General features: G+C 33.8%; 1 protein-coding gene and 1 long non-coding RNA gene across 2 annotated transcripts; one reads left to right on the forward strand and one right to left on the reverse strand.

Moving 5' to 3' along the window:
• Window positions 1-11,570: 11,570 nt before the first annotated feature.
• Window positions 11,571-14,964, reverse strand: LOC109171450 (lysosomal Pro-X carboxypeptidase-like). The gene is made up of 9 exons (XM_019320511.1): window positions 14,437-14,964; window positions 13,943-14,126; window positions 13,687-13,820; window positions 13,279-13,391; window positions 12,800-13,061; window positions 12,237-12,389; window positions 12,016-12,095; window positions 11,859-11,908; window positions 11,571-11,712 (listed from the first exon to the last, which is right to left on the reverse strand). Exons 1-9 carry the CDS (start codon window positions 14,848-14,850, stop codon window positions 11,576-11,578), a joined length of 1,527 nt encoding a protein of 508 aa, XP_019176056.1. The 5' UTR covers window positions 14,851-14,964; the 3' UTR covers window positions 11,571-11,575.
• Window positions 14,965-20,442: 5,478 nt separating this feature from the next.
• Window positions 20,443-23,282, forward strand: LOC109172482. The gene is made up of 3 exons (XR_002052755.1): window positions 20,443-20,684; window positions 20,763-20,874; window positions 23,209-23,282. It is a non-coding gene; the product is annotated as an uncharacterized LOC109172482 (long non-coding RNA).
• Window positions 23,283-26,958: the final 3,676 nt, after the last annotated feature.

Genomic DNA, 26,958 nt, shown 5'->3' on the forward strand with positions numbered 1-26,958 from the left:
CATGATTCTCTCCAATGGCAATAGCTGAGTGATTGTCACAGAACAGGACAGTTGGAACACTGAAGTTTACTTTCAAATCAGCTAGCAGGTAATGGAGCCATTGAATCTCACAAACAGTTGATGCCAATGCTCTATATTCAGCCTCTGAAGAAGACTTTGAGATTGTGGCCTGTTTCTTAGTCTTCCAAGAGATCAAGTTGGTACCAAGGAAGATACAATAGCCAGTGATTGATTTTCTGGAATTTGGACAATTGGCCCAATCAGAATCTGAGAAACCTTGCAGCTTAAAGTAGGAATCTTTGTGATAGAATAGGCCTTTTCCTGGTGAATGTTTGAGGTATCTTAATACCCTATGAGCTGCAGTAAGGTGAATGCTAGATGGTTTGTCAACATATTGACTGAGCTGCTGCACAGCATGTGATATATCTGGCCTTGTGTTGGTTAGATATATCAATTTGCCAACTAACCTTCTGTAAACTTCAGGCTTGTCAAGGGAGTACCTTCTGATTGTGTTAGTCTGATTCCTGCAGTAGCTGGACTCTTTGCAGGCTTAGAATTGAGAAAGCCATTCTCTTTAAGGATGTCAAGAGTGTACTTCATTTGGAACAAGCTGACCCCTTCATCACTCCTAAAAGTCTCAATCCCCAAAAAATAGTTCAGAGACCCAAGGTCTTTAATCTTGAAGGCAGTGTCAAGAAACTGTTTTAAAGCTGCAATTTGTGATGAATCATTCCCAGTGACTATATTATCATCCACATAGATGAGCAAAGCAGTGAAGGAACCTCCTGAAGTTCTAGTGAGTAAAGATGGATCTGCTGCTGACTGTTGATAACCATTATCCATCAAAGCCTTAGTTAATTTTGAGTTCCATTGTCTGCTAGCCTGTTTTAGGCTATAGAGAGACCTAAGTAGCTTGCAGACCTGGTTTGGTTTGTCACTGTGGAACCCAGGAGGCAACACCATATAAACTTCCTCCTTTAGATCCCCATGTAAAAAGGCATTGTTTATGTCTAATTGTTGAATGTCCCATCCCCTTGCAATGGCTACAGCTAGGAATGACCTTATGGTAGTCATCCTTGCAACAGGTGAAAAGGTCTCAGTGTAGTCAACTCCCATTTGTTGTGTATAGCCCTTGGCTACCAGCCTAGCTTTGTACCTTTCCACTGAGCCATCAGCCTTGTGTTTCACTTTAAATACGCACTTACAACCAATTGGTATTTTTCCTTCAGGCAGGTCTGTGAGAATCCAGGTGTTATTGGCAACCAAGGCTTCTATTTCAGTTAGCATTGCCTTTCTCCATATCTCAGACTTAGCAGCTTCATTATAAGTGTGTGGTTCATGTGTGTTTAGGATAGAGGATGCACAAATTTTGTGATGCAGTGGTAGGGACTCATAGGATATGACATTGTCTAAGGAATGTGGAGAAGTGTTGCTGGTCTGAACTATAGACTGACAGTAGTAATCTTGAAGTTTTGTGGGAATGGTTCTCACCCTTTCAGACCTCCTGAGTTCCTGCTGGTTAGGATATGCCACTGCAATCTCTTCATTGGTAGCAGCAGATGAATCTACATGGACAGATGGGGAACCTTCTTCAGATGTTGAAGTAGTTCTCATGGAATCTGTATGGGCTATGGATTCAGAACCAGATTCATTGGCATTATGGATACCATGCTGCTCAGTATCCATGGAGTGAAAAGTATCATCATGGCTATGAGCCATTCTATGTTCTTCTGGAGGCACATCTGCATCAATGGAGATTACAGGCAAAGCAGGATTATTCTCATGACTGTGGGAGTTTTCTGAAGTGCATTGTTTAAGAGGGTAGATCTCTTCATAAAAAATAACATCCCTGGAAACAAAAATAGATTCATCAGTGACATCAAACAACAGATATCCTTTTACATTTGCTGGAAAGCCCAGAAAAATGCACTTCCTTGCTCTAGGCATCATCTTATTTCTTCCCTTAGGAGTAGTAGCAGCAAAACAAAGGCATCCAAAAACCCTTAATTGATTATAGTCCACAGCTTTCTTGTAGAGAAGTTCAAAGGGTGACTTTCCTTTGTTCACTTGTGTGGGAAGCCTGTTGATAAGGTAAGAAGCATGTAAAACACAGTGACTCCACAATTGTAATGGAACCCCAGATTGAAATCTAAGAGCCCTTGCAACATTCAATATATGCTGGTGCTTTCTCTCAGCAATACCATTTTGCTGAGGTGTATAAGCACAAGACTTTTGATGGACAATCCCTTTGTCATTAAAAAAGGATGTCATGAAGAACTCAGTTCCATTATCAGACCTCACTGCCTTAATCTTAGCTGAGAATTGAGTGTCAACAAACTGGTAGAAGTTCTGAAATAGCTGCTTAACTTCAGTTTTATTTCTCATTAAATGTATCCAAGTGAATCTGCTATAATCATCAACAATTGTGAGAAAGTAATGTTCTCTTTTAAGTGAGGCAATAGCAGAAGGACCCCACACATCTAAATGCACCAAATCAAAGCATTTTGCAGCTCTTGTATTGCTAATAGGAAATGCTAATCTCTTTTGTTTAGCAAAATGACATGAGTCACATACAAAACCAGCAGGCTTATGAAATTGAACCTGCTTTATTCCATTTAGACTATGAATTTTGTCTATAGGGTAATGCCCTAGTCTATTATGTCACATTTGCAAAGATAAGCTATTACAGTGTTTATCAAAATCAACACACTGACTTCTCTTAGCAGGAGGATGACTTAGAAGATAGAGTCCATCCTTTGCCCTAGCAAAACCATCCATCATCCCATGTAGCCCCTGAATATTACACAAATCAGCATTCATAACAAGAGTACAGCTATTTTGTTTTGTCAGCTTGCTAGCAGATATTATGTTGAAAGCAAAGGAGGGTATGCATAAGACATTTTTCAACAAAAGATTGGGGAACAATCTTATTTCTCCTATGTGAGTCACCTGCACAGAATCTCCATTTGGCATTCTAACAAAAATGCCAGAAACTTTATGATGATTATCAATATAATCCAAAGAGCAAGTGATGTGATCAGTTGCCCCTGAATCCAATATCCACATTTTTGCACAACTTAAGACAGCATTTATATGGAATTTAGGAATGAACCTGCCTTCTTCTGTACCAGCAGATGAATTGGTGAACTCTTGCTTCATTCCAGTTTTACTCATAGTGATTGCAGCATTGGTAGAAGCTTGGTTAACTTGGCTTCCCTGGTTCTGATTTTGCAAGAGAGAAACCAGCTTCTGAAACTGGTCAGCAGATAACCCCACATCTGCAACCTGATTCACAGTAGGACTAAAACTATGTTGGCTGTCCTGATTGCTTTGGTTCTGCTTATATTTAGTTTTATAACCAGGTATCCAACCAGGTGGATATCCATGCTTCTTAAAACATTTATCTATAGTGTGGCCATTCATACCACAATATGTGCACTTAGCCACATTTTTCCCTCCATAGCCATTAAACTTCTTCTTATTGTTTGAGCTGGTCATTGCCACAACATTCTGATCCTCCCCAGTTTGATTTTGAACAGCATTAGATTGCACAATTTTAGAGGCCTTATAGCTACTAGAACCATTGAGCTTTCTCTCCAGTTTCAAGGCCATATTGAGAGCTTTTTCCATACTAGGTAGGGGATCCATAACCAGTGCACCAGATTTTATTGTTTCATACTCATCATTTAAGCCATCTAGAAACCTAATCACTTGATCATCCTCCCTATCTTTTATAACTTTGCTCAAAAGTGTGCAATTGCATCTAGGTGTACATTCACAGACAGGCAGTGGTCTAACAGCTTTCAATTGTTCCCAAAGAGCATTACACCTAGTGAAATACTCATTAATTGATAGATTACCTTGCACACTTTTGTAGATCTCATTCTGAATCTCAGCAATCTTGTGTGGATCTGCCTGAGAGTATCTTTTTCTCAAGGCACTCCAGATCTCTTCTGCTACCTCAAAATACAACACGCTCTCAGCAATGGATGGACTGAGCGAACGTAAGATCCAGGCGCAAACGATATCATTGCACCTCTTCCAAGTCCCGTATCTAGCATCTGACTGAGCTGGACAGGGAATCGTTCCAGTGACAAAGGCAAATTTGTTCTTCACGCCAAGTGCAATCTTCATGGACCTACTCCAGGCTGCATAATTACTCTCAGTGAGAGGAGGAGAGACAAGTATGGTGTTTGGATTCTTTGTTGCGTGAAGATACAAAGGATCGTCCAGTTCATCTACTCTGTGAACTGGACTCTGATTAGCTTGGATCTGACTGATCGGAGTTGCTGCTCCTGCTGTACTTCCAGCAGGATTTCCTCCGGCGACATTTCGATCCATGGTTACTGCGGCTGCGTAGCTGAATGGAAGCTCTGATACCATGTAGGAATCAGTGAGCTAAGCTAAAGTTTGAATGATGAGAGCTCATGAGGAGAAGGAAACGAAGAGAGGAAAAGAGAAGTTGTATTCGTGTCTCATTGAAAGAAGCAGAATGCATATTACATATAGACCAGGGAACAGAAGCAGTTATAACTGCCAAGGAAAGGAAAATACCAAAATACCCTTCTACACTAATTTTAATCCTTCATCAGTGTTCTTCTTTTTTACTCTTTTTCTAAAAACTAGTATTTGTCCCATGCGATGCACGGAAAATATGTTATAAAAATATACTCTATATGAGATTTATTCATATATAAAATTTTTGTTATTTAATAATTATTATGTGTAAATTCCTATGATAAAATTATGAACATAAATATATTTACAATTAAAATAATATTTAAGGTGGGTGATTACTACAAATCTTAAACTATATTAAAAATTTAGTACATAGTATTTTTTTTTGAATGCTACTAGCTCTATTACATTGTAGTTTCTGTTCATATACTTTCTCAACCTACTGAAACACAAAGAGCTAATAACACCACTACTGAGGCTCAAACTTACAACCTTCCAAATGGAAGTCCAACCCGGGTACCATTAGACCACATAGTCCTGGTTTAGTACATAGTATTTAATATTACAAATTTTTAAGAACTTAGTAAACTACAATAGTAATTGAATTACAATTTTAGAGTCGCCACGGATCAAAATTTTTAGAGCTTTGAGATTTCTAACTCTAGATGTAGCAACATACAATTGACCTTTAAAGACCAAAATCACAATCTTAGTTCGAACATTGATTTTTTCTTCCAAATACTATCGAATTAAGTGTGTAATCAATAAAAGTTGAGAACTAATAATTCGAGAATATAATCTTAATGTTACTAAGCCTACTTCACGTCAATTAAGTTGGAGAGTGTTGTTGGATAGTATCCGATAAATCCACGAATAACGCATCTTTGTCTCCGTAGTCCTCAATATGTACATCAACAATCTTAAATATTAGGCCGCCTAGCTATGCCATATATTAATTTCAAACTTATGAACTTTGGGGTTGCATGCAATAAAAAGTATATTTTAAATATACTAAGGGTACATTATATAGGGGTGTTCAATCGGTTAACCGAACGGTTAACCGAACCGTTTTAACCGAACCGAATTAACCGAAGTTTTTTTTCTTTTAACCGTTAACCGAACCGAAGTTTTCTCTACCGAATTCACCGAACCGAAATTTTTTTCGGTTAATCGGTCGGTTAACCGATTAACCGAACTTTTTAAAGTTAAAATTTAAAATTCTAAAAATAACACCTAAAATAATAAATCCAATTAAAATAAAATACATATTATAATAAATTCATAACAAAATATACAAAAACATTAATTATAAACTCCAAACATCCATAACTTCAAATTAGTATTTATATTTATATTATTATTTATATATATATTACAAACTTCGGTTAACCGTTCGGTTAATTCGGTTAACCGACCTTTCGAACCGAATTAACCGTTAACCGAAGTTTTAAAATTTCTTTAACCATTAACCGAACCGAAAAAGTTCGGTTCGAAAACGGTTAACCGAAATTTGTCGGTTCGGTCGGTTAACCGAAAATTATCCGAAGTTTGCACACCCCTAACATTATATATGTATGTAAGGTACTTTCAATATAAAAATAATGTATTTTTAATATATTAAAAATGTATTTGATATTCATGATCCATACAATTATGTGGACCATCGGTCACACAATAATTTGCCAGTAAAAATTGAAATATAAATAAATATTATATATATATATATATATATATATATATATATATATATATATATATATATATATTAGAAACTGTCAGTGGAAATTATTATCATTTTTATTATTGCAATTATTATTGTTATTGTTATTATAATTAACAATATTATTATGGTCTTGTGAAAATTAAATGTTGATTATCACCATTTAATTTTCACAGGACCATATAGCTTTATTATATATAGGATGTTTTCCTCTAACCCTACTCGCCAGGCGTTACATATAACCCTTTGACGTCTACCTCCCAGCCGACTGCTTTCCTGGGTTCCACGTGATAACACCTCTATTTCACTATATTTTACCCCTTCTTATTCCATTCTATGGATATATTAAGGCTTGTAAAGTTGTAAATTTGGTGTCGTTATCCATAATTACAACCATTTACACAATAAAGGGGAAAAAGGAGCATAATAAGTGATTTTGGCAATTGAGGAGCTAAAGAACTCGTCGGATGAGAGCAAGAGGACACATAGGAGCAACATTGGATCGGAGTAGATGACACATAATTGAGCGAAACATGGGATGTGGCAACTTTCCAATAGAAGTCACGAGCGTCGTCACACTCGTGAGAGAACGAGTCTCTGGCACAAGTGTCGACACGCTTGTGATGTAGCTATCCGCACAGACGGGCTACGACACGCTCATCTCACCATCGTGCGCATGTCTTTGTTGCGAGATTTAATATGTCATTTAAGATTATAGAAAGGTAGATTCAAACTCCGGTCCCATAAAACCATCAATGTGCTATCAATCATAGAGGATTTTATTGGGGAAAAAAAATATTATAGGAGATATTTTTAGAGGTAAAACATTTTAGATCACGTTGAGTTCAAAATCATAGGTTACTTGATTATTTACAGAATAATAGTTTAAAAGTAATACATGTAATTTAACACATCTAGTGAGATCTCAACAAAGTCCACGCTTGAAATTGGAATACGCTTAGATTAGCATTTTCTTGCACTTCTTTCCAAATCTCCCATGGATCTCATGATCATGTCCAGATCATATCCGTTCCTCTTGGTGAAGGATGACATAATCAAGAAAGCTCCATTTGAAGTTCTCAAACAAATTCTAAGACTCTGTCTCTGCCACGATGGTAAGGCCGATAAACACGATCAGGCGCTATGGTATCAGCGCTGACTCATTTGAGGGTGGGAGGCACTCTGTAATATACATACAACGCCACAAACACTTACACAAATTTATTTATATATTTTAGAATAGAAATGTTGTTTTCTTGCCTATCTTAGACAAATAATTCGATTTTGAAATTCAAAAATAATGAAATTAAGTTTTATTAATATATATATATATATATATATATATATATATATATACACTAGTATTTTCTTATGCGCAATGCCCAAAAAATATGTGCCCAATATTAGTATTTTATGTTAAGATTTTTTATATTTAAATTATTATAAATAATAATAATAATAATAATAATAATAATAATAATAATAATAATAATAATAATAATAATGTAAACATTTTTATACATTTGATATTTATATTGTAGGAAATAACTCCAAATTATAATGTAAAAATATGTGCCCAATATTAGTATTTTATGTTAAGATTTTTGATATTTAAATTATTATAAATAATAATAATAATAATAATAATAATAATAATAATAATAATAATAATAATAATAATAATAATGTAAACATTTTTATACATTTGATATTTATATTGTAGGAAATAACTCCAAATTATAATGTATATATATTATTATTATTGAAGAATATAAGAAAATATATGGTGGATGCATGTGCATGGTAACAATGGTGGAAAAGATAACTGAAGTTATTACGGTAGGGGTATGTTTGTCCAAAATATTACAAAGTACAACATTTATAGCATAATGTATAAAAAAACGTAACGGAAAAAATGGACATAAATGAAGGATATAACCTTCATTCACACTTATTATATTTTTAGATTAGATATATATATATATATATATATATATATATATATATGTATATGTATATATATATATATATGTATATATATATATATATATATATATATATATATATGTATATATATATATATATGTATATATATACATATATATATATATATATACATATATATATATATATATATATATATATATATATATATATATATATATACTAGTTTTTATGTGCATTGCGTGATTGGGATAATGCCCAATGTGTTTTTTTTTTTTTTTTAATAAGTACTTTAACTTATATCAAGGCAAGATTATATTGGAATTGTTCATGCATAGATAATTGAATGTTAAATTTGCGTATTTAAATAGGCAATTCTAAGTTTACAAATGCAAGATAATATAGTCAAGATTGATTATAATTGTCAATAAAATAATTGTATAGGTATGGTTGAAACCAAATACGGGACATAAGGGATAGCAAATAAAAATTAGGGTATAAAATATTAAATATATACTAATATTGAAGAGCTAACTGCTGATTGCCAAACAAGGACATTGCGAGATAGTTTCTCACTTCATTTTGTTGTGTGATTTGAATACTCTTTTTGTCAATAAATCTCCCGAGTAGTTAATATGATTGGCTTAATTATATTTTTTTAATTTATTTTATATTTTTAAACAATTATTATTATTATTATTATTATTATTATTATTATTAGTATTATTATTATTATTATTATTATTATTATTATTATTATTATTATTATTATTATTATTATTAAATATATGTATACCCTTGGAAGGTTGTGAGTTCGAGCCTCAGTGGAGGCGTTATTGGCTCTTTGTGTTTCATTAGGTTGAGAAAGTATATGAACAGATACTACAATGTAATAGGGCCAGTAGCATTCAAAAAAAAAATATATATGTATACCCTTAGTTCATTTTACATGTTAATCTAAAAAGTTAATTTTTTCAAATATCTTTTTACCAACCGTTGATATAATTCGCTGGTCAAATTCGCTAATATAATCCGTTAACTGGTGATTATCAAACAAGGACATTGTGAGGTAGTTCTCACTTCAATTTGTTGTGTGATTTGAATACTCTCTTTGTCAACAAATCTCTCAAATAGTTAATATGATTGACTTTATTAATTATATTTTTTTATTTTTTTTATGGTATTAATAAAATACTTGGTAAATAAATATATAGCATTATTTTGTATTATAACTTTGATATTTAATTAAAAAATAGTACACAAAAAATATAATAGACAATGCAGTGAATATAATCAATTGATGCATTTAAGTGTAAAGAATTCTTACATTGGAGAATTATAAAGACAATATAACTAATAAAATTATTTCTCTTAATTAATTTATTGATAATGAATAATTTTTTTAATAAAGACATTGTAGGGATAATGTAGCGAATATAATCAATTGATGAATTTGAATGTAAAGAATTTTTATATTGTAGAAAAAATAAATACAATATAACTAATGAAATTATTTCTCTTATTTAATTTATTGATAATGATTTTTTTTTGAATAAAGACATTGTAGACACATAATTCTAAATTAAAGAAATAAGAGTACTAAATTATGCCAACTTTGATTGGGATGAGGTTCGAACCTAAGATCTTTCTTATTAAAATCAATAAGTAAGTTAACGGTGAACTGACATAAATTAACGGAAAAGATAATATTTAACGGAAAAGTTAACGGATAATCATATTCATTAAGGATAAATTAAGAAATATCAAGGAAAAATTAAAATCTGATCAATCTGAGCCATTCATTTGATTAAAATCTGTGACCGCCATTTTTTCTACCCATTATAGGCCTAACTCTCTTGGACTCTTATTAGTATAGTATAGTATAGTATAGTATAGTATATATATATATATATATATATATATATATATATATATATATATATATATTAAAATGCATATAAAATAAATCACATACAAAATCATTAAACATTTTAGATTTATAAAGCATTATATGTATATATAAAATATTTAAAATAATTTTGCTATATATAACATTATAATTTCTTCACATTTGAAGGTTGAAATATATAATATTACATAAAGACAAAATTATTATTATTTATTTCATACAATAGAATTGTTAATTTTTATTTTAATTATAATTTGTTTTAAGGTATGAAAAAAATCATTAAACAAAATTATAATTATTTATGCCCTGGATTATAATATAATTATTGTTGGAATATATAATCGTATGTTATTTTAAAACATGAAAATAAAAATATCAATATTGGTGTCGTTTAAAAGATCTTAATTAAAATTTTATAATATATTTTTATATATTAATTTTATTTGTATATATAAAAAAAAAAAAAAAAAAAACTAAACTAAACTTAAGTTGAATAAAAAAGAATTTAATTCAGTCTATCTTAAAAATGAACAATGGTCCATGACATGATAATCTAGTATTTTTGGCAATCATTACTATAAACGAAATTAACACATATAACATTATGTTACGGAGTATTATTTAATTATTTAAAGTAATTTCAAATTTCAAAACAGATGTATTTTCCTAAGATGTCTGGAAAAAACATTTAGGAGCAAGGTTAGGTTTGTAATATTTGTTTATAATATTATATTTGCATATAAAAAAATAAAAATACTATAGCAATTTTAATTTACTTTCTCATATTCGACTCCCATTGAATGAAAGCATGATGTGTAGGTACTAGGAGGGAATTGTTGGGCTGCACCTACATTCTATCATCGAAACTTGACGTTGGTTGCTATGCAAGTATACAGAAATAGAGTTGGACTTACGTATAGCATGCTTCCTAACCTTCTGCTAAGTTCAATTACTTGGACTTTCATTGTTTACATGCTTTAATTTATCCAGCCATATTTGTTGGCTTAGCTCTTACATACCTAGAAATAGTTTGTGCCTAGCTCCTTAAGAATGATATATCCCTTGTGGAATCCCATCCATACTCATCACTAGCTAAAACTCTTCTTTTAGTGTTCTATTACTATTTAATTGAATTATTAAGAAGAATCTATTCTATTTTTTTTTTTTCAATTTATATCTTCAAATTTAAAGAATACAATCTTATTTAGCAGTTTAATTTGAATGATCTTAGGCCAAGGTAACTATCCCAACAGGACTATATTGATGCCTTTCATGGTCAACCTAAACTCCATTCTTCAACGACACTGTTGTCAGAGTGTAAAGACATGGGTGGCGAATGGAGCTATAGTATAAGGTGCACTCACACATATCTTTGTAGCATCTAATTCAATCATGCATACTAAAATGAATTTTTAATATAAAAGACACCAGTGCGGATATAACACCTTAAAAAGTCCTTATTTTATTATAATTTTATAACACTAGCTATTCCGTATAATGTTAACTGTTGTATATAGTTCTTTAAAACAGTACAATGTTGTGTTCTACTTCTTGAGGGCTTGAAGATCAGCATAGTACTGGGTTATCCAACCTTGTATTATCTCAATCTCCTTGTTCCGTTGCTCGGTTAACCAATTCGGATCCGTAGCTCTTTCCCCATTTAAGTCTAGACAATGAGAGCCTACAACACTCCAAACAAATTTATACTTTAATTTCATCAGCTTTTATAGTATACACTACTATGGAGACAAGAATTTGACAGTATTCAGTACAACTAAAGGCATAAATGCTGATCCACAATGTGTATATACATATTGATGAACATACCATTTTGGGTATAAACCGCAAGTATAGTATCCGATATGTTTTCCAAAACTCTGTCAATCCACAAAGACAAGAAAGCAAATAGATAACTTAAGATATGGAGGGTGCAGTGGGAATTTTTTTTTTTTATTAACTAAAAAGAGTGAGAATTTTAGATTACCCAGCAATGCTATATGGATCTTTCAGACCGTTGGAGAAAATGATGTTGCTACCAAAATTCCGAAGAACTAATTTAATATCCTGAAATTTTAAGTTATCATATAATAATATAAATTAAAGCTAGCTCATATGCATACATGAAGAAATTTCGCTGCTGCATATTCCAATATAATGCAACCATGCCAAAAACGAAAAAAAAAAAAAAAAAGTTGAAGAACATACATGTCCTCCGTAATAGGTTGTAACCCAGTGTGGTCGAGGTGGAACGCCATAGGTATCAATGCAGAGGTGAGAATATTGGTGCAAATTGAAAGGAGCTGGATTGAACATGGAGTCGTTGCCTCTCGCAATCGGAAACACCATTTCACTACAACTCTACACATGCACCAAAATCTTTAATTTCTTATTACATAATCATCGGCAAATTACAACATGGATCAAGACCCATCTTGTATTGTAGGTGTATCCTGATCCAAAATGACATTAATATTATGTGTTTATAGTTAAAATATTATGTATATTTAACATGGTTGCAAAAATGACAAGGCGCTACTTGGACGTCCGGAGCACCTAAAGCCTTTTTTTTTTTCTTATTTAATTTATTTTTAATTTTTTCAAACTTGATAATTATAAACTACTTAATACTTTAATAATTAATACTAAAACATTAAATATTAACCTAAAAACAGATTAAATATCACACAATTTAGAGTTATTTCATTCAAAAAGATTAATTTGAGTGAAATAACTTATTTTAAATGAGCAGAGTAATACTGTTTACTTACTTGCCAATCCCATCCCCAACTATCATCATCCTCTCCGGGCGACCCGGACATCTCTCCGGCAGAAACATTGTAGCAAGGTTGATTCCCTACTCTGGCGACGACACCAGCATGTATCCGGTCAAGAATATGAGCCCCTTTGGGCGCGCCATCTATGCCGCCGCACACCACCGTCACTGGATATTCCGGCGGCGAGTTATATTGAGCGGCGCCAGTATACATATCATCCAAGTAATCCATAAGCTCCCACGACGAGTTTAAATCCCTAAACATCAATGCCCACAATGTAAAAGCTTTAATTTAAACAAATTGAAGGGTAAAAGCTAGATGGGAAAATTTGTACAAACTCACTGTATTATTGCAACATACACATATATAGATATATAGATGCATACTTCGTATATATAATATAAAACATATAAATTCTCGAGTTAGATTTTTGTCACACTCTTTTAATCCTCGAGAATTATATAAAAACTTACTGGCAGAGCTTGAACTTGCGACGGAGAATGGAGAGGCCATATGGCTTGGAAGCAATTTTGTCAATAATGGACCATGACTTTTTTATAGTTTGATAACAACTCTCACTAACTTCCTGCAACCAATATTCAAAAAATTATGTTCAACAGTACAAAAAATGATATGACCTTATTATATCCCAATAAGGATTTGGGAAAGAGAATATAAAGATGTAAAATATGAAAACATTACATTATTAGTATGGATCACTGATAGTCTGGTTTTACAATATAAGACATGCCTACCATTAATTTTATTTAAAACTGACATTGTATTCTAATATTCTACTAATATAATAATTTATATTCCTATGGAAGTATCAAAAAATCATTATTATATGATAATAACGGAAAGTTTAACTGCATACTTACCCTAAAATCTTTAGTTACTATGGAATAGTATCCATTTTGTGGTGTGATATCGTCAAAGTAGAGAATGGGGGCTGAGGAAGCCAAGGCACCCAGTGAAAGATGTGGATACTTCAACCGAAACCACGAAGCAAGCACTTCAAAATATTGGACAAAATTCATATATATATATATATATATATGCTTTAATTCCTCTAAAAATTTAAATAAAAAATATTTGAACTCTAGAAAATATAGAAGGAAAAATATAATATCATACTTCCTCCATATGATCCTCCCACAACAATGATGGGGCAATCTTGAGCCGAGTATTCCTTCTTTATGTATAACAATACCTCTGCATAATCAGCCAAAGCTTGAGCCGAGTTGAAATAGCCACGAGTCTCATCCTTCATAGCTTCTTTCATGGTTCCGAATGGAATTGATTCCCCGTAGTACCTATGCTGCATGGTTAAGATAATTTTAGGATTAAAGGCTTACCACTCATGCCAAAAGTTAGAGCTAGTAGCGAAATACGCAATTTTATTTCGCTATAGACTACCATCACATTTTCGAGAGGCAGGTGTTGGACTTAACCCTTCACCGACCTCCGTCCAACAATCTTTTAGCCATCAATTGATGAATTTGACCATTTACTGGCCTCCACCCAGTAGATAATATAATGAAAAAAGACTTGCATGGAGCATTTAATACTAGTACTATATACTACGTTATTATACTAATAAACCTCGTATATATATATCATTGTATCACCTCTATGTAGACAAGAAGAGCCTTAAAACGAGGGGCATTATCGGTGAGAAATCCAATGCCTAGAGGATGAGAGTCGATTGAAGATTCAGCGCCGAGCCATACGAAGATAGGGGAGTTGGATTGGGCACCACCCCAGAAGTTGGAGTTGACTATGTATCTCTGTTTGAAGGTGGCATAGCTTTGAGGTCCATAATTGAAGTGATCCAATGTTTGGTTGTAATAATAGGTTTTGAATTGAGCAGGGAGAGAGTCAGAGGTAGCAGAAGTCCTGTCGGAAGAAGAAGATAACCGATACTGTCTGGTGCGGTAGAACGGAGTGAGACGAGGAATTTTGTGTGGGGTTAGAGAAAGGGAAGTTGTGGAGAAGAGAATGAGAAGAAAGAGGTATTGAATTATAAGTCTTAAGAACTCCATTGCAAGGAATATAATTGAGAAATTGAAGAGTGAGATGCATGCCCTGTGTATTATGGCTTTTTATTATGATGGATGGCCAACAAAGTTTGTAAAATTATTCCTATTTTGGTATGAATTAGAAAATCTAATTCTGTGATATTAAGGAAAATAAATTCTACTTAGGGGACCAAGACTATGTGGTCTAATGGTACTCGGGTTGGACTTTCATTTGGAAGGTTACGAGTTCGAGCCTCAGTCGAAGCGTTATTGGTTCTTTGTGTTTCAGTAGATTCAGATACTACAATGTAATAGGGCCAGTAACATTCAAAAAAAAAAAAAAAATTCTACTTAGGGGAGATAATAAGATTCTTTAATTTCTTGACTAATTAGGAATCTATCAAATTTATTCAATTAAATATTCATCATTTTGGTGTCAGGTTAAACGAACCAAACATTTTAATTAAGAGTTAATACCCAAAATCGTCCTCGACTATAGTGATTTTTCTCAATTTCGTCCTAAATGACTTTGGTGACATAATATCGTCCCAGACTTTTGTGTTTCGCTCAATTTAGTCCTCCATTTGTTATTCCGTCAAATTGGTGTTAAATAAAGGGACAATTCAGTAACGTCAATATTGATCTCTCTTTACTTTCAACTTGTGAAGTGCGAAATTCCTCTTTCTTGTACGAATTACACCCAGAATTACTCCCGGACCTACAAATCAAATTTTATATTCGCAGTTTTAGGAGTAATTCTGGGAGTAATTCGTAAAAAAAAGGGATTTCGCAGTTCACATGTCTATGAGTAAAGAGATTCCAATATTAATATTACTGAATTGTGTATTTATTTAACACCAAATGGACAGAATAACAAATGAGGGACTAAATTGAGCAAAAACACAAAAGTTTGAGACTAAATTGAGCGAAACACAAAAGTCTGGGACGATATTAGGTCACCAAAGTCGTTTAGGACGAAATTGAGAAAAACCACTATAGTCGAGGACGATTTTGGGTATTAACTCTTTTAATTAATTTTCTAGATAATTTATTAATTATTATGATTTTAAGGTAACACCAAACATGTTAATTAAATTTTCTTGTAAATTTATTTGTATCAAATATATTCATTGAAAATATTTTCGTTAGAATTTATAAATTGATGGGAAAGTATCAAATGCCCTTTAAGATTCCACCTAATGATAAATATTTGAGTTATTAATTTAAAAAATGATCAATTGACTATTGACATTTATTAATTTTTATTTTCGATTTTTAATTAGACCATTTTATGGTCGCTTAGCAGGGCTATTGATTTTGTTCCGAATTTGGTCATCCAGGTAAATTACCCATTTAATAAACAATAAATTTAAGAGTAATAATGTAAAATTTTAGATCTTCACATTCTCACGGATGATGATCCCAATGTATTAAGTTTATAAACCAAACTTGCCCATCTCAACAAAAAAATTAATTTTTACATTATTATCATTAAATTTAATATTTACTAAATGGATATTTAACTAGATGATCAAATTTGAAAGAAAATCAATAGTCAATGAACTATTTATGGTCAAATTAAAAGTCGAATATGAAAAATTGGTAAAAGTTTCACTTATGATTCAATTGAAAATCGATGACAAAAATTGATAAATGTCAATAGTTAAATGACCATTCCTGAAAATAACTCTTAAATATTTATACATTTTTAATTTTTAATTTCTTAAACTATGACTAATTCATTGCTACTTCAATTCTCTCAGATCATTACAATAATAAAGCAAGTTTTATTTATCCTTTCAAACTTGATTTTTACCTTAATTGTAATTTAATCCATTTGAATTGACGTATAACTAACACAAATGCTATTTGCAAAAAAAATATGCATTGAAATTTAATTTAAGCATGTTACCTATCCTCATGTCTATAAGTTATCTAGTCATACTACGAACTAATCAAACCAAAGTATGTTATAGTGTTTGTCTGTTAATTAATTATCCTTTATTGCATAATCAAGCTTACACTTCATCATAATAAAATTATATATCTTCTCGATCTAAAAGGCAAAGTACCAAATATTCACACTAATATTTTATATTGAGCGAGAATTGGATTTTGACTACGTAATAATTTTCAAAACATACCAGAAAGATAAACTGTACTAGGAAGACTCTGTATCACGAATTCGTCCAAGAAGATGTTGACAAGGATTGAATTTATGACCTTTTAAGTACGACAATCATACTTCAGCAGTTCAGCCACTTGACCACCTCTTAAGGGCCAATATACCATATTTTAAAACTACTGGATACTACAAATTTAATAAAATATACATATATACTACTTGAAATTAAATATTGTTCATTAAACGAGACTTTAGTAATGGTTATGACTATATTTTATAAATTTTGATGATGCTAACTAAATTGAATAGGGATTAAAATAAAAAAATAAATAAAAAAACCTAAATTGAATAGGGAATTTAGAACCCAAAAGGACAGGTAACTTTAGGGAGTTGTATTGGCCATATTTGTGATGCCAATTAAAAATGGAACACAATAAACATCATTGAAAGTTCTCTCCCCACATTAGAATTAAACTCCCCACGCAAATGAAGATCCTTAAAAAGAAAATGAAACACAAAAAAGAAAAAAAAAAATCAACAAACACATGATTAATTTTACATACATAACTTAGTTATGGAAACCAAATTCCGATGCAATTAGGGATACAAAGAGCATTATATAAAGAAAGATCATAGCCGAATAGGAATCACTAAAACCATAACTAATGTATTGATTTTATTAATTGGCCTTACTGATATACAATCACTAATCCCAGTTTTGTGAATGGGTTGTTAATAATATCGATGCAGTTTTTACAATCATTATTGTGTGGATGGTCAATACAAAATGTGTGGACCATATTTTGTATACTGTAAAATAATGTATATTTAGTATAAAAATAATGTACATTGTATTCAAGGGATGTACATTATTTTTGTACTGAGTGTACATTATATTGTATAATGTACATACAATACAAAAATAATGTACATTTAGTATATTAGAAATATACTTTTTGTTATGGTTCACGCAACATTGTGTGGACCATGGTCCACACAATAATTTGCCACAGTCCAATCATTATTGTGTGGACCATGGTACACACAGGTTGTGTGGACCTATTTTGTATACTGTAAAATAATGTATATTCAGTACAAAATAACAAAAAATGTGTGGACTTGACATGATTTGGATGAGTGTTTTAGAGTAACTGAATGATTGTATTCACAGTCAATTATACAGAACATACGAGATAGAACAATATACAGAAAATAACTTAGGAGATAGAGTCTCAGTAGGACACAACTTATAAGAGTCCTATTACACCCCCTCAAGCTTAAGGTGGGAAAGACACAACATTAAACTTGGAACGCAGAAGCTCAAACCGTGTAACAGACAACGATTTAGTGAAAATGTCAGCCACCTGATCTTTAGTAGAGATAAAATGAACCGTCAGCTCACCACTAGAAACCTTATCAAGCACAAAGTGATAATCTACCTCAACGTGCTTTGTCCTTGCATAGAAAACTGGATTCGCACAAAGATAAGTTGCCCCGTTATCACACCACAAGGAAGGCGACTTAGTAGGTTCCAACCCGAGCTCCTTCAACAAAGATACAATCCAAGTGACCTCCGCAACCACATCTGGCAAACCTTTATACTCTGCGTCAGTTGAGGACTGAACAACTGTTCGCTGCTTGCGACAGACCCAGGACACCAAATTACTACCAAGATATACAGCAAACCCACTCGTAGACTTGCGGTCCACACTATCACCAACCCAATCTGAATCAGAATAGGCACATAGAGCAGACGACTCCGGCACTACAAACGCAAACAAAAAGATAATGTACCTTTAACATACTGCAACACTCCCTTCAAAAGGACCCAGTGCGCTACAGTCAAAGAGTGCATATGTTGACACAGCTGATTCATCGCCAATGAGAGGTCCGACCTTGTCACTGTCAGGTATTGCAACGCACCTACCAGACTTCTGTACTGAGTGGGATTGTAATACATAGCATTAGAATAAACAGCCAGCCGGGCAACTGGTATTGGCGTGGCAAGAGGCTTGCAATCAGCCATACTCGCACGCTTCAGGATGTAAGTCATGTACCTGCGCTGAGACAAAACAAGACCACCATCAACAGACACGATCTCAATCCCGAGAAGAAAACTAGGCGTCCCTAGATCACGAATCTTAAACGTCGTTGCCAGACGACACAACAAAGTAGAAACTAGATTAGGATCACTCCCCATTAACATAATATCATCTACATACACAAGTAAAAACACCTGAGACCCATTAGTGGAATAATAAAATAGCGACACATCGGTTTTGGAGGCCTGAAACCCCACCGAAAGAAGAAAGTCGTGGAAACGCTTGAACCAAGCACGAGTAGCCTTCTTTAACCCATATAAGGACCGCTGCAAAAGGCACATGTGATCCGGGTAGGTAGGATCGACATAGTCGGGCGCTTGCTTCATATACACTATCTCAGCCAGGTGCTCATTGAGAAAGGCATTATCCACATCCAAGTGACGAAGAGTCCACTTCCAAGACAAGGCTAAGGATAGTAACAGCCTCACAATGGTGGGTTTGACCACCGGACTAAAAGTATCAAAGAATTCCCTGGCAATCTAATTGAAGCCCTTAGCAACCAACTGAGCCTTGTAAAGCTCAACAGACCTGTCTGCCTTATGCTTCTTCCGGAAAACCCACTTGCAACGAACAACATTAAAATCAGGACGTGCAGGCACCAAATTCCAAATCTGATTATAGAGCAAGGCATTGAACTCCTGGTCTATAGCCATACGCCACTCCAGATGTTGCGTAGCCTGAGTTTAACACGTCATATCAGAATGAACGGCCACCAGTGCCTACAACGGCTCATCATGCTCCATATGTTGAAGGACCATGGAATGGGAACGAGGCGGAGGCGGACCAACCATAGCTCGATGCCTGGTAGGCCGAGCCGGAGCCGTGGCGGCTAACGAGTCACTTCTTGGCTCAACAGGCAATGTAGGCGCCATACCAGGAATCATAGGAGGCATAGAAGTAGAAACCAACGGGCTAGCCCCCCATGAGCCCAAACTACCATCACTCGAGCCATCACGGCTCACCTGCACAGAAGACACCCTAGCAAAGGGAAAAACATCATCATCCAAATGAACATGACGACATATAAATATCTTACCTGTACTACGGTCCAGGCACCTATAATTAGGGGTGAGCATAAATACCGAAAAACTGACAAAACCGATGACCGATAACTGAACTGACCGAAAATTTCGGTTATCGGTTATAAGAAAAAAAAATTTGGATTTTCGGCCAATCGGTTATGTGATCAGTTATAGCCCATTCAAAACCTCGGTTACCGAATAACCGACGGTATATATATAATAATTTATTATAAATTATAAATTATAAATATATAATTATAATGAATTAATGAGGGCTGAGAGTGTGAGACACGTGTAATGACTATCTAGTATCTACTAAGTCACTAACCCTTAAGAGTTAAGTCCAGTCTATTCGTCTCTCACTCTCTCTACATCTATCGCCGACTCGCCATTCGTGAAGACGCGAACCCTCTCCGCAGCCGCAGCCGGCCAGTCGAGGCATCGAGCAGCGCCGCTACCACCGCAACCCTCTCCGCAGCCGCAGCCGGCCAGTCACGCTCTCACCGTCACTCCGTTAGGCAGTCACCAACTCATCTAACCATCACTCCGTTAGGCAGTCACGAACTCATCTCACCGTCACTCCGTTAGGCAGTCACCAACTCACCGCTGGTAAGTTTCTCTCCACTTCTCCAGTATTTCACTGATTTTTTTTCTATCTCTCTATAAATCTCCACTTCTCCGCTGCAGCCTTCTCCAGTCTCCACTGTTTTTTTTTTTTTTTTTTTTTTTTTTTTTTTTGCTCTGCATTGTTTCGGGACTTTCAGCTCCAAAATTCCAAGATCCAGATTCCAGATTCAAGGTAATTTCTAATTTTTGCTTACTTTTAATTTCTAATTTTTTTTTTTACTTTAAATTTTTTATAAATTATGTTCATGTCTGAAATGTGAATTGTGAATTGTTATGTACTGATGTGTTTATTTTGTTGTAAATTATGATAAAGTGATAGAATAAAACTGCAAGTTGTTCATTTTGCTCTGCACTGTTTTGAGATTTATCTTGTTGTGTTGGGGTGGGAAAAAAGTAACAAGCTGGTTCCAATTTAGTTGGCGTTTTAGTTGGATTCTTCAATCTTCAATCTTCAATCTTTAATCTTCCTCAGTATTTTTAAATTAGTGGCGGCCTATCCTATCATATAAGCTACTGGATGATGATATTTGCATTTTCAACACCTCTTGTATTCACCTAATATTTCTTGTATCATTTCTGGGGGTTGTTACTTGTTACTAGTATGTCTCTATTGATTCAGGCATTATTGAGAATGAAATACATTGGTACATCATACATATGATAGTGACCCTAGTCAAACTGAATTGCTTGAAGGGGAAGGACCACTAGGTTGTGTGAAGTATAGTGCTGAGGCACTTAGAAAGAGCATTGGTGAAATGCTTATAAATTATGAAATCCCCTTCAAGTTTGTTGAATTTAAGGGTTTTAAAAAATGTTTGTCTATTGCTTGTCCAAGGTTTAAGGTTCCATCGCGATGGACTATTGCTAGGGATTGTTATGGTATGTATTTGGAGGAGAAGCAAAAGCTGTCTAAGTTAATCCATATGTCTTCACTTAGGGTATCACTTACCACTGACACTTGGACATCATTGCAAAGGGAAAATTATATGTGTCTAACTTGTCGCTTTATTGACAATAATTGGAGCTTGCAAAAAAGAATAATTAATTTTTGTCCAATTAATAGTCATAAAGGTGAAGATATTGGTAAGATGATTGAAAAATGTTTGCGTGATTGGCCAATAGACAAGGTTTTCACAATTACCGTGGATAATGCTAGTTCAAATGATGTAGCTACTCAATACTTGAAAATGAAATTGAACAATGTTAGTGAACTATATTAGAGGGAAAATTTATTCACATGAGATGTGTTGCACACATTATTAATTTGGTTGTCACGGACGGGTTGAAGGAAGTGAATGAATCAATTGCTCGGGTTAGATCCGCGGTGAAGTATGTGAGGCAATCACCGGCTAGATTGCACAGGTTTAAAGAATGTATAGAATTGGAAAAAATTCAATCTAAATCTTTGTTGAGCATGGATTGTAACACTAGGTGGAATTCCACCTACTAGATGTTAGATGTGGCTCAAAAATTTGAAAGAGCATTTGAGAGATTTGAAGAGATTGACCACAATTATAAGCATGAGCTTGTGTTGAATGGTGGCACACCCAAGGAAGAGGATTGGAAAAATGTTAGGAAGATGAACAAATTTTTGCAACGTTTCTATGAATTCACATTGAAAGTTTCTGGAACTACATATGTGACTTGCAATGCTTACTTTCCTGAAATTTGTGAATTGTGTTGTACTTTTTGTGATTGGATTAAGAGTGATGACGAACAGTTTAGCGCTATGGCCAAAAGAATGAAGGAGAAATTTGACAAATATTGGGGGAATGTGGAGAGGATGAATATGATACTTTATGTTGCAACTGTGCTTGACCCTAGAAAGAAATATGTGTTTGCTGATTTTTGTTTCAAGAGAATGTATTCACTTGATCAAGCTTCAGTGTTGCCTTCTAACCTTAAAGAAGTGACTAACAAGTTGTTTGTGGAATACCATGGGTTGGTGAAAGTTTCATATTGTGAGGGTAGCAATTTTACTCAACCAATGACAATGAGTGCAACTAATGCGGATGTGAAAAGTCCACTAAACATTGTAACTGACTTTGAAAAGTATTTGGCTGAAATTGGACTTGGGCAGCAAAACAACGAATTGGATAAATACATGAATGAAGAGCTTGATACTCAGATTGGTTGGTGGTGAATTTGATATTCTCTGTTGGTGGAAAGAAAATGCTCATAGATTTCCCGTTCTTTCATGCATGGCTCGTGATGTATTGGCAGTTTCTATATCAACGGTCGCATCTGAATCTGCATTTAGCACGGGTGGACGTGTGCTTGATACTTATAGGAGTTCGTTAACTCCTAAAATTGTACATGCTCTTGTATGCACTCAAGATTGGTTACGAGAAGAAAACGTTATTTCAATGACTGATTTAGTTGAGCATGATGTTAGAGAGGTATAAATTTGGCGTGGTTGAGTATCAAAATCATTACTTTATTTTAAATATTATAATTTTCTTATTGTTCTTTCTTTATGTAATGTTTGTATTTTTATATGATTTAGATATGTCAAAGTTGAGTTTGGATCATGTGATTGATTAGAAAAACAAGATTCAAGAAAAATATAATTGACTGTGTAAGTTAGTACTGCTATACTGTATTATTTATTATGTATTAATTAATTATTATCATATTCATATATCATATATTCAATTTTGATTATCTTTTGATGCAAGCAGGTGATGAACTCTGGTTTTGGAATTTGGAAACATGTTGATGAATGATGACTTGGTCACTTGGGCATGGATTGACAGATTGTAGACTTGTAGTGTTAAATTGCTTATTTTATTAACTATGTTAAATTGCTTGGCAGATTGGAAGTATGAACAATGTTAAATTGCTTATTTTATGAACTTGGTACTTGGTAGTGTTATGAACTTGGCAGTGTTGTATTATTATGAAGTATGAACTTGTTTATTATTTTATTTGATGAAGATTTGCAGAATTTTCAAGCTCACTTTCGGTTATTCGGTCACCACCATAACCGACCGAAACCGACTAAATCGGTTTCGGTCGGTTATATGCATAAGGGGGTTTTAAAAAGGTAATCGGTTATTCGGTTATAGGTCGGTTATTGATCGTAACCGATCGATGCTCACCCCTGCCTAAAACCACGAAGGGAGGACGGATAACCCAAAAACACACACGGAGATGACCGAAAAGCAAACTTGTGTTTGTTATATAGTCTGAGATAAGGATAGCACAAGCACCCAAAAACTCGAAGATAAGAATAAGACGACAAAGAACAAAATGACCTAAAATATGGACTATCCATGTTAAGAACAGACGACGGAACTGTTTGATAAAAAACACAGCCGCCTCAAAAGCGTAGTCCCAGTATTTAAGGGAAACCAAGCATTGAGCAAGCAGTGCCAGACCAGTCTCAACAACATGTTGGTGCCGACGCTCCACTCGGCCATTCTACTCATGCGTATAAGCACAAGACTGACGATGAACAATATCGAGCGAAGCAAAGACAGACCCTAACTTGCGGTATTCACCCCTAAATCAGATTGTATAGCTTTAATTTTACGAGAAAAAAGACGTTCAACTATCACACGAAATTTATCAAACACCGCATATATATCAGTTTTCAGACGCAAAGAAAACAACCAACAGTAACGCGAAAAGTCATCTACAAATAAAACAAAGTAATGATAACCAGTTAAAAACAAAACAGGCGCAGGGTCCCAAATATCACTATAAATAAGGTCAAGTACATCAGAAGTTGTAGATTTAACACAAGACAAAGGAAAGCGGGAAGATTTTCCTAACTGACCAAGAAGAACACAAAAAAGAAGAACTAACATCTAAACGGCTAACCGGACAAGACTGCATGTTTCCTCCTCCAATCAAGTTGCATATGGATTCACAAAGCCCTTGCCAGTTTTTCAATACCAACATTTCACCTCTAAGCTGGCATCCAAGACTTGCATGCTCCTACTTAAGGGGGGTATTAGAAGATGCGAGCACAACAGATCAAGAAGAAAGACAACCGCAAGGGCATTAGTGTAATAGCGTCTCCCTAGTTAGTTTCAACAAACTTTGCCGCCATGTAAAGCTAATAACACCTCCACTGAGGCTCAAACACACAACATCCCATATGAGAGTCCAACTCGGGTACACTATACTATTTAATTGAATTATTATGAAGAATCTATTCTAATTCTTTTCAATTTATTCAAATTTAAAGAATCCAATGTTATTTAGCAATTTGAATGATGTTAGGCCAGGGTATAAATAACAACACGATAATATTGATGCCTTTCATGGTCATACTTTTAAGTTTTAACAATACTATAGTCTGAGTATAAAGACATCGGTGCCAAATAGAATTATAGTATAAGGTACTCTCAACACATATCCTCATAGTATCTAATTCAATCATGCATATTAAAGTAAATTTTTAATACAAAAGACACCGCTATATATATACACATATAATACATACATACATACATACATACATACATACATACATACATACATACATACATACATACATACATATATATATATATATATATATATATATATATATATATATATATATATATATATATATATATATAGTGAAAGGTTCTCGTGCGGTTGTGCGGGTGATTAATGTGCGTGAGATTTGTACTCAATGTGTGTGAGTGTTGTGTCTAATGTGCCTGAGATTTGTACTTAGTGTGCGTGAATGTGTAAAATTCAGCAGAAAATATGAATGTCAGTTTCTCCTTTCCCAATGGGGTCGATCACCCTTCGCCGAAGTTCTCGCATGATTTACGGATAATCGAATTGCAGGTTTTTCGTATACGTCATATGTTTGTGCACACTCAATATGCAAGAACGAACTCAACATAGCAGCATAACATACATAAGCAAGCTAAGGCAGCACTGCAAAGGTTTCCAAGAGAAGAGAGAAACAGAAAGAGTTTATTGAAGGAAGAAGTAACAAGAAGCTTGTGCTTTAATGTACGTGAGTTTTCTGTTCTGCTTCATTCTGAGCTCGTAATTCTGAATTACTCCCGCACATTAAGCACAAATCTCACACATATTAAGCACAATACTCAGGAACATTAAGTACAAAACTCACGCATATTAACATGACGCACATTAAGTACAAATCTCAGGCACATTGAGTACAAATCTCATGCACATTAAGTATAAATCTCACGCACATCCGCACGGGAAGCAACAAATGCACCTAATCCCTTCCTATATGTATGTATGTATATATATATATATATATATATATATATATATATATATATATATATATTGTAAGTGTACAAATTTAGTACACATTAAAAACCTTTGTTGGCTAATTTATTTAGTTTTAATTTAATTCGATTTTAGTTAGATTAAAACTTTTTGGACCATTACTTATTATCTAATCTAATATTAATTAAAAGGCTAATATTAAATGGTTGAGATTGGAAGTCAGCTTTGGCGTGAAGTATGAAGGGTTCAAGACAACATTGTGTGGCTATGTTTGATTGAAGACTTTATGATGCTAATAATGTGGATCATGTGATGGGGTGAGCTTTACTATAAAAGGAAGACATCTTCTTTTGGAAAGTGACCAATTTTTGAGAATTCGATATTGAGAGAAAGGAATTTGCATTACAAAGTTATTTTATTAAATTCACTCTTTGCTATTAATTCGTGTGTGATTAAAACACTGAGCTGCACAGACAGTACCTGGAACAGCTCAAGCTTCGCTTGAAAATTCTCATGGCATGCACGGTTCAGTCCTGAGTAGGTGTTATGAATGGTTGTGGTAGTAAAGGCTAATAGCCATTTGTACTTACCTTTTGTATAACTCCTTGGTGAACAACTATAGTGGATTGGGTAGACGTGGGTTGCCCCGCAGACGTAGGAGAAGTGCTCCGAACTGCGTAACAATTCTCTGTGTTGTTATTTTATTTTATGCTTTCAAGTTCAATTATTTATATTTGATTAAATAACCTAATTAATGAACACGATTGTTGCATAAATTAAAATCACGTAGAATTCTAAGGTTCATCTTGTATTCAAGATTCACGGTGCAATTTCAATTGGTATCAGAACCTGCAGACTTAATTTATTAGTCTGTCGATCTGGCTATTTCGTGCCTCTTGAACTCAAGCTTTCAGCGGCCTTTATTGCTTTTCTTTAGTCTGTTAATTTGTTCAATCTCACGGATTGTTGTGTGTTACAGAATGGATCGTGTTAAGGTTCTTCCCTAGCTAATCGGCGACAACTACGCTTATTGGAAAGCTCGCAC

Source organism: Ipomoea nil, unplaced genomic scaffold (genome assembly GCF_001879475.1).
Source record: "Ipomoea nil cultivar Tokyo-kokei standard unplaced genomic scaffold, Asagao_1.1 scaffold0143, whole genome shotgun sequence".
NCBI lineage: Eukaryota > Viridiplantae > Streptophyta > Magnoliopsida > Solanales > Convolvulaceae > Ipomoea > Ipomoea nil.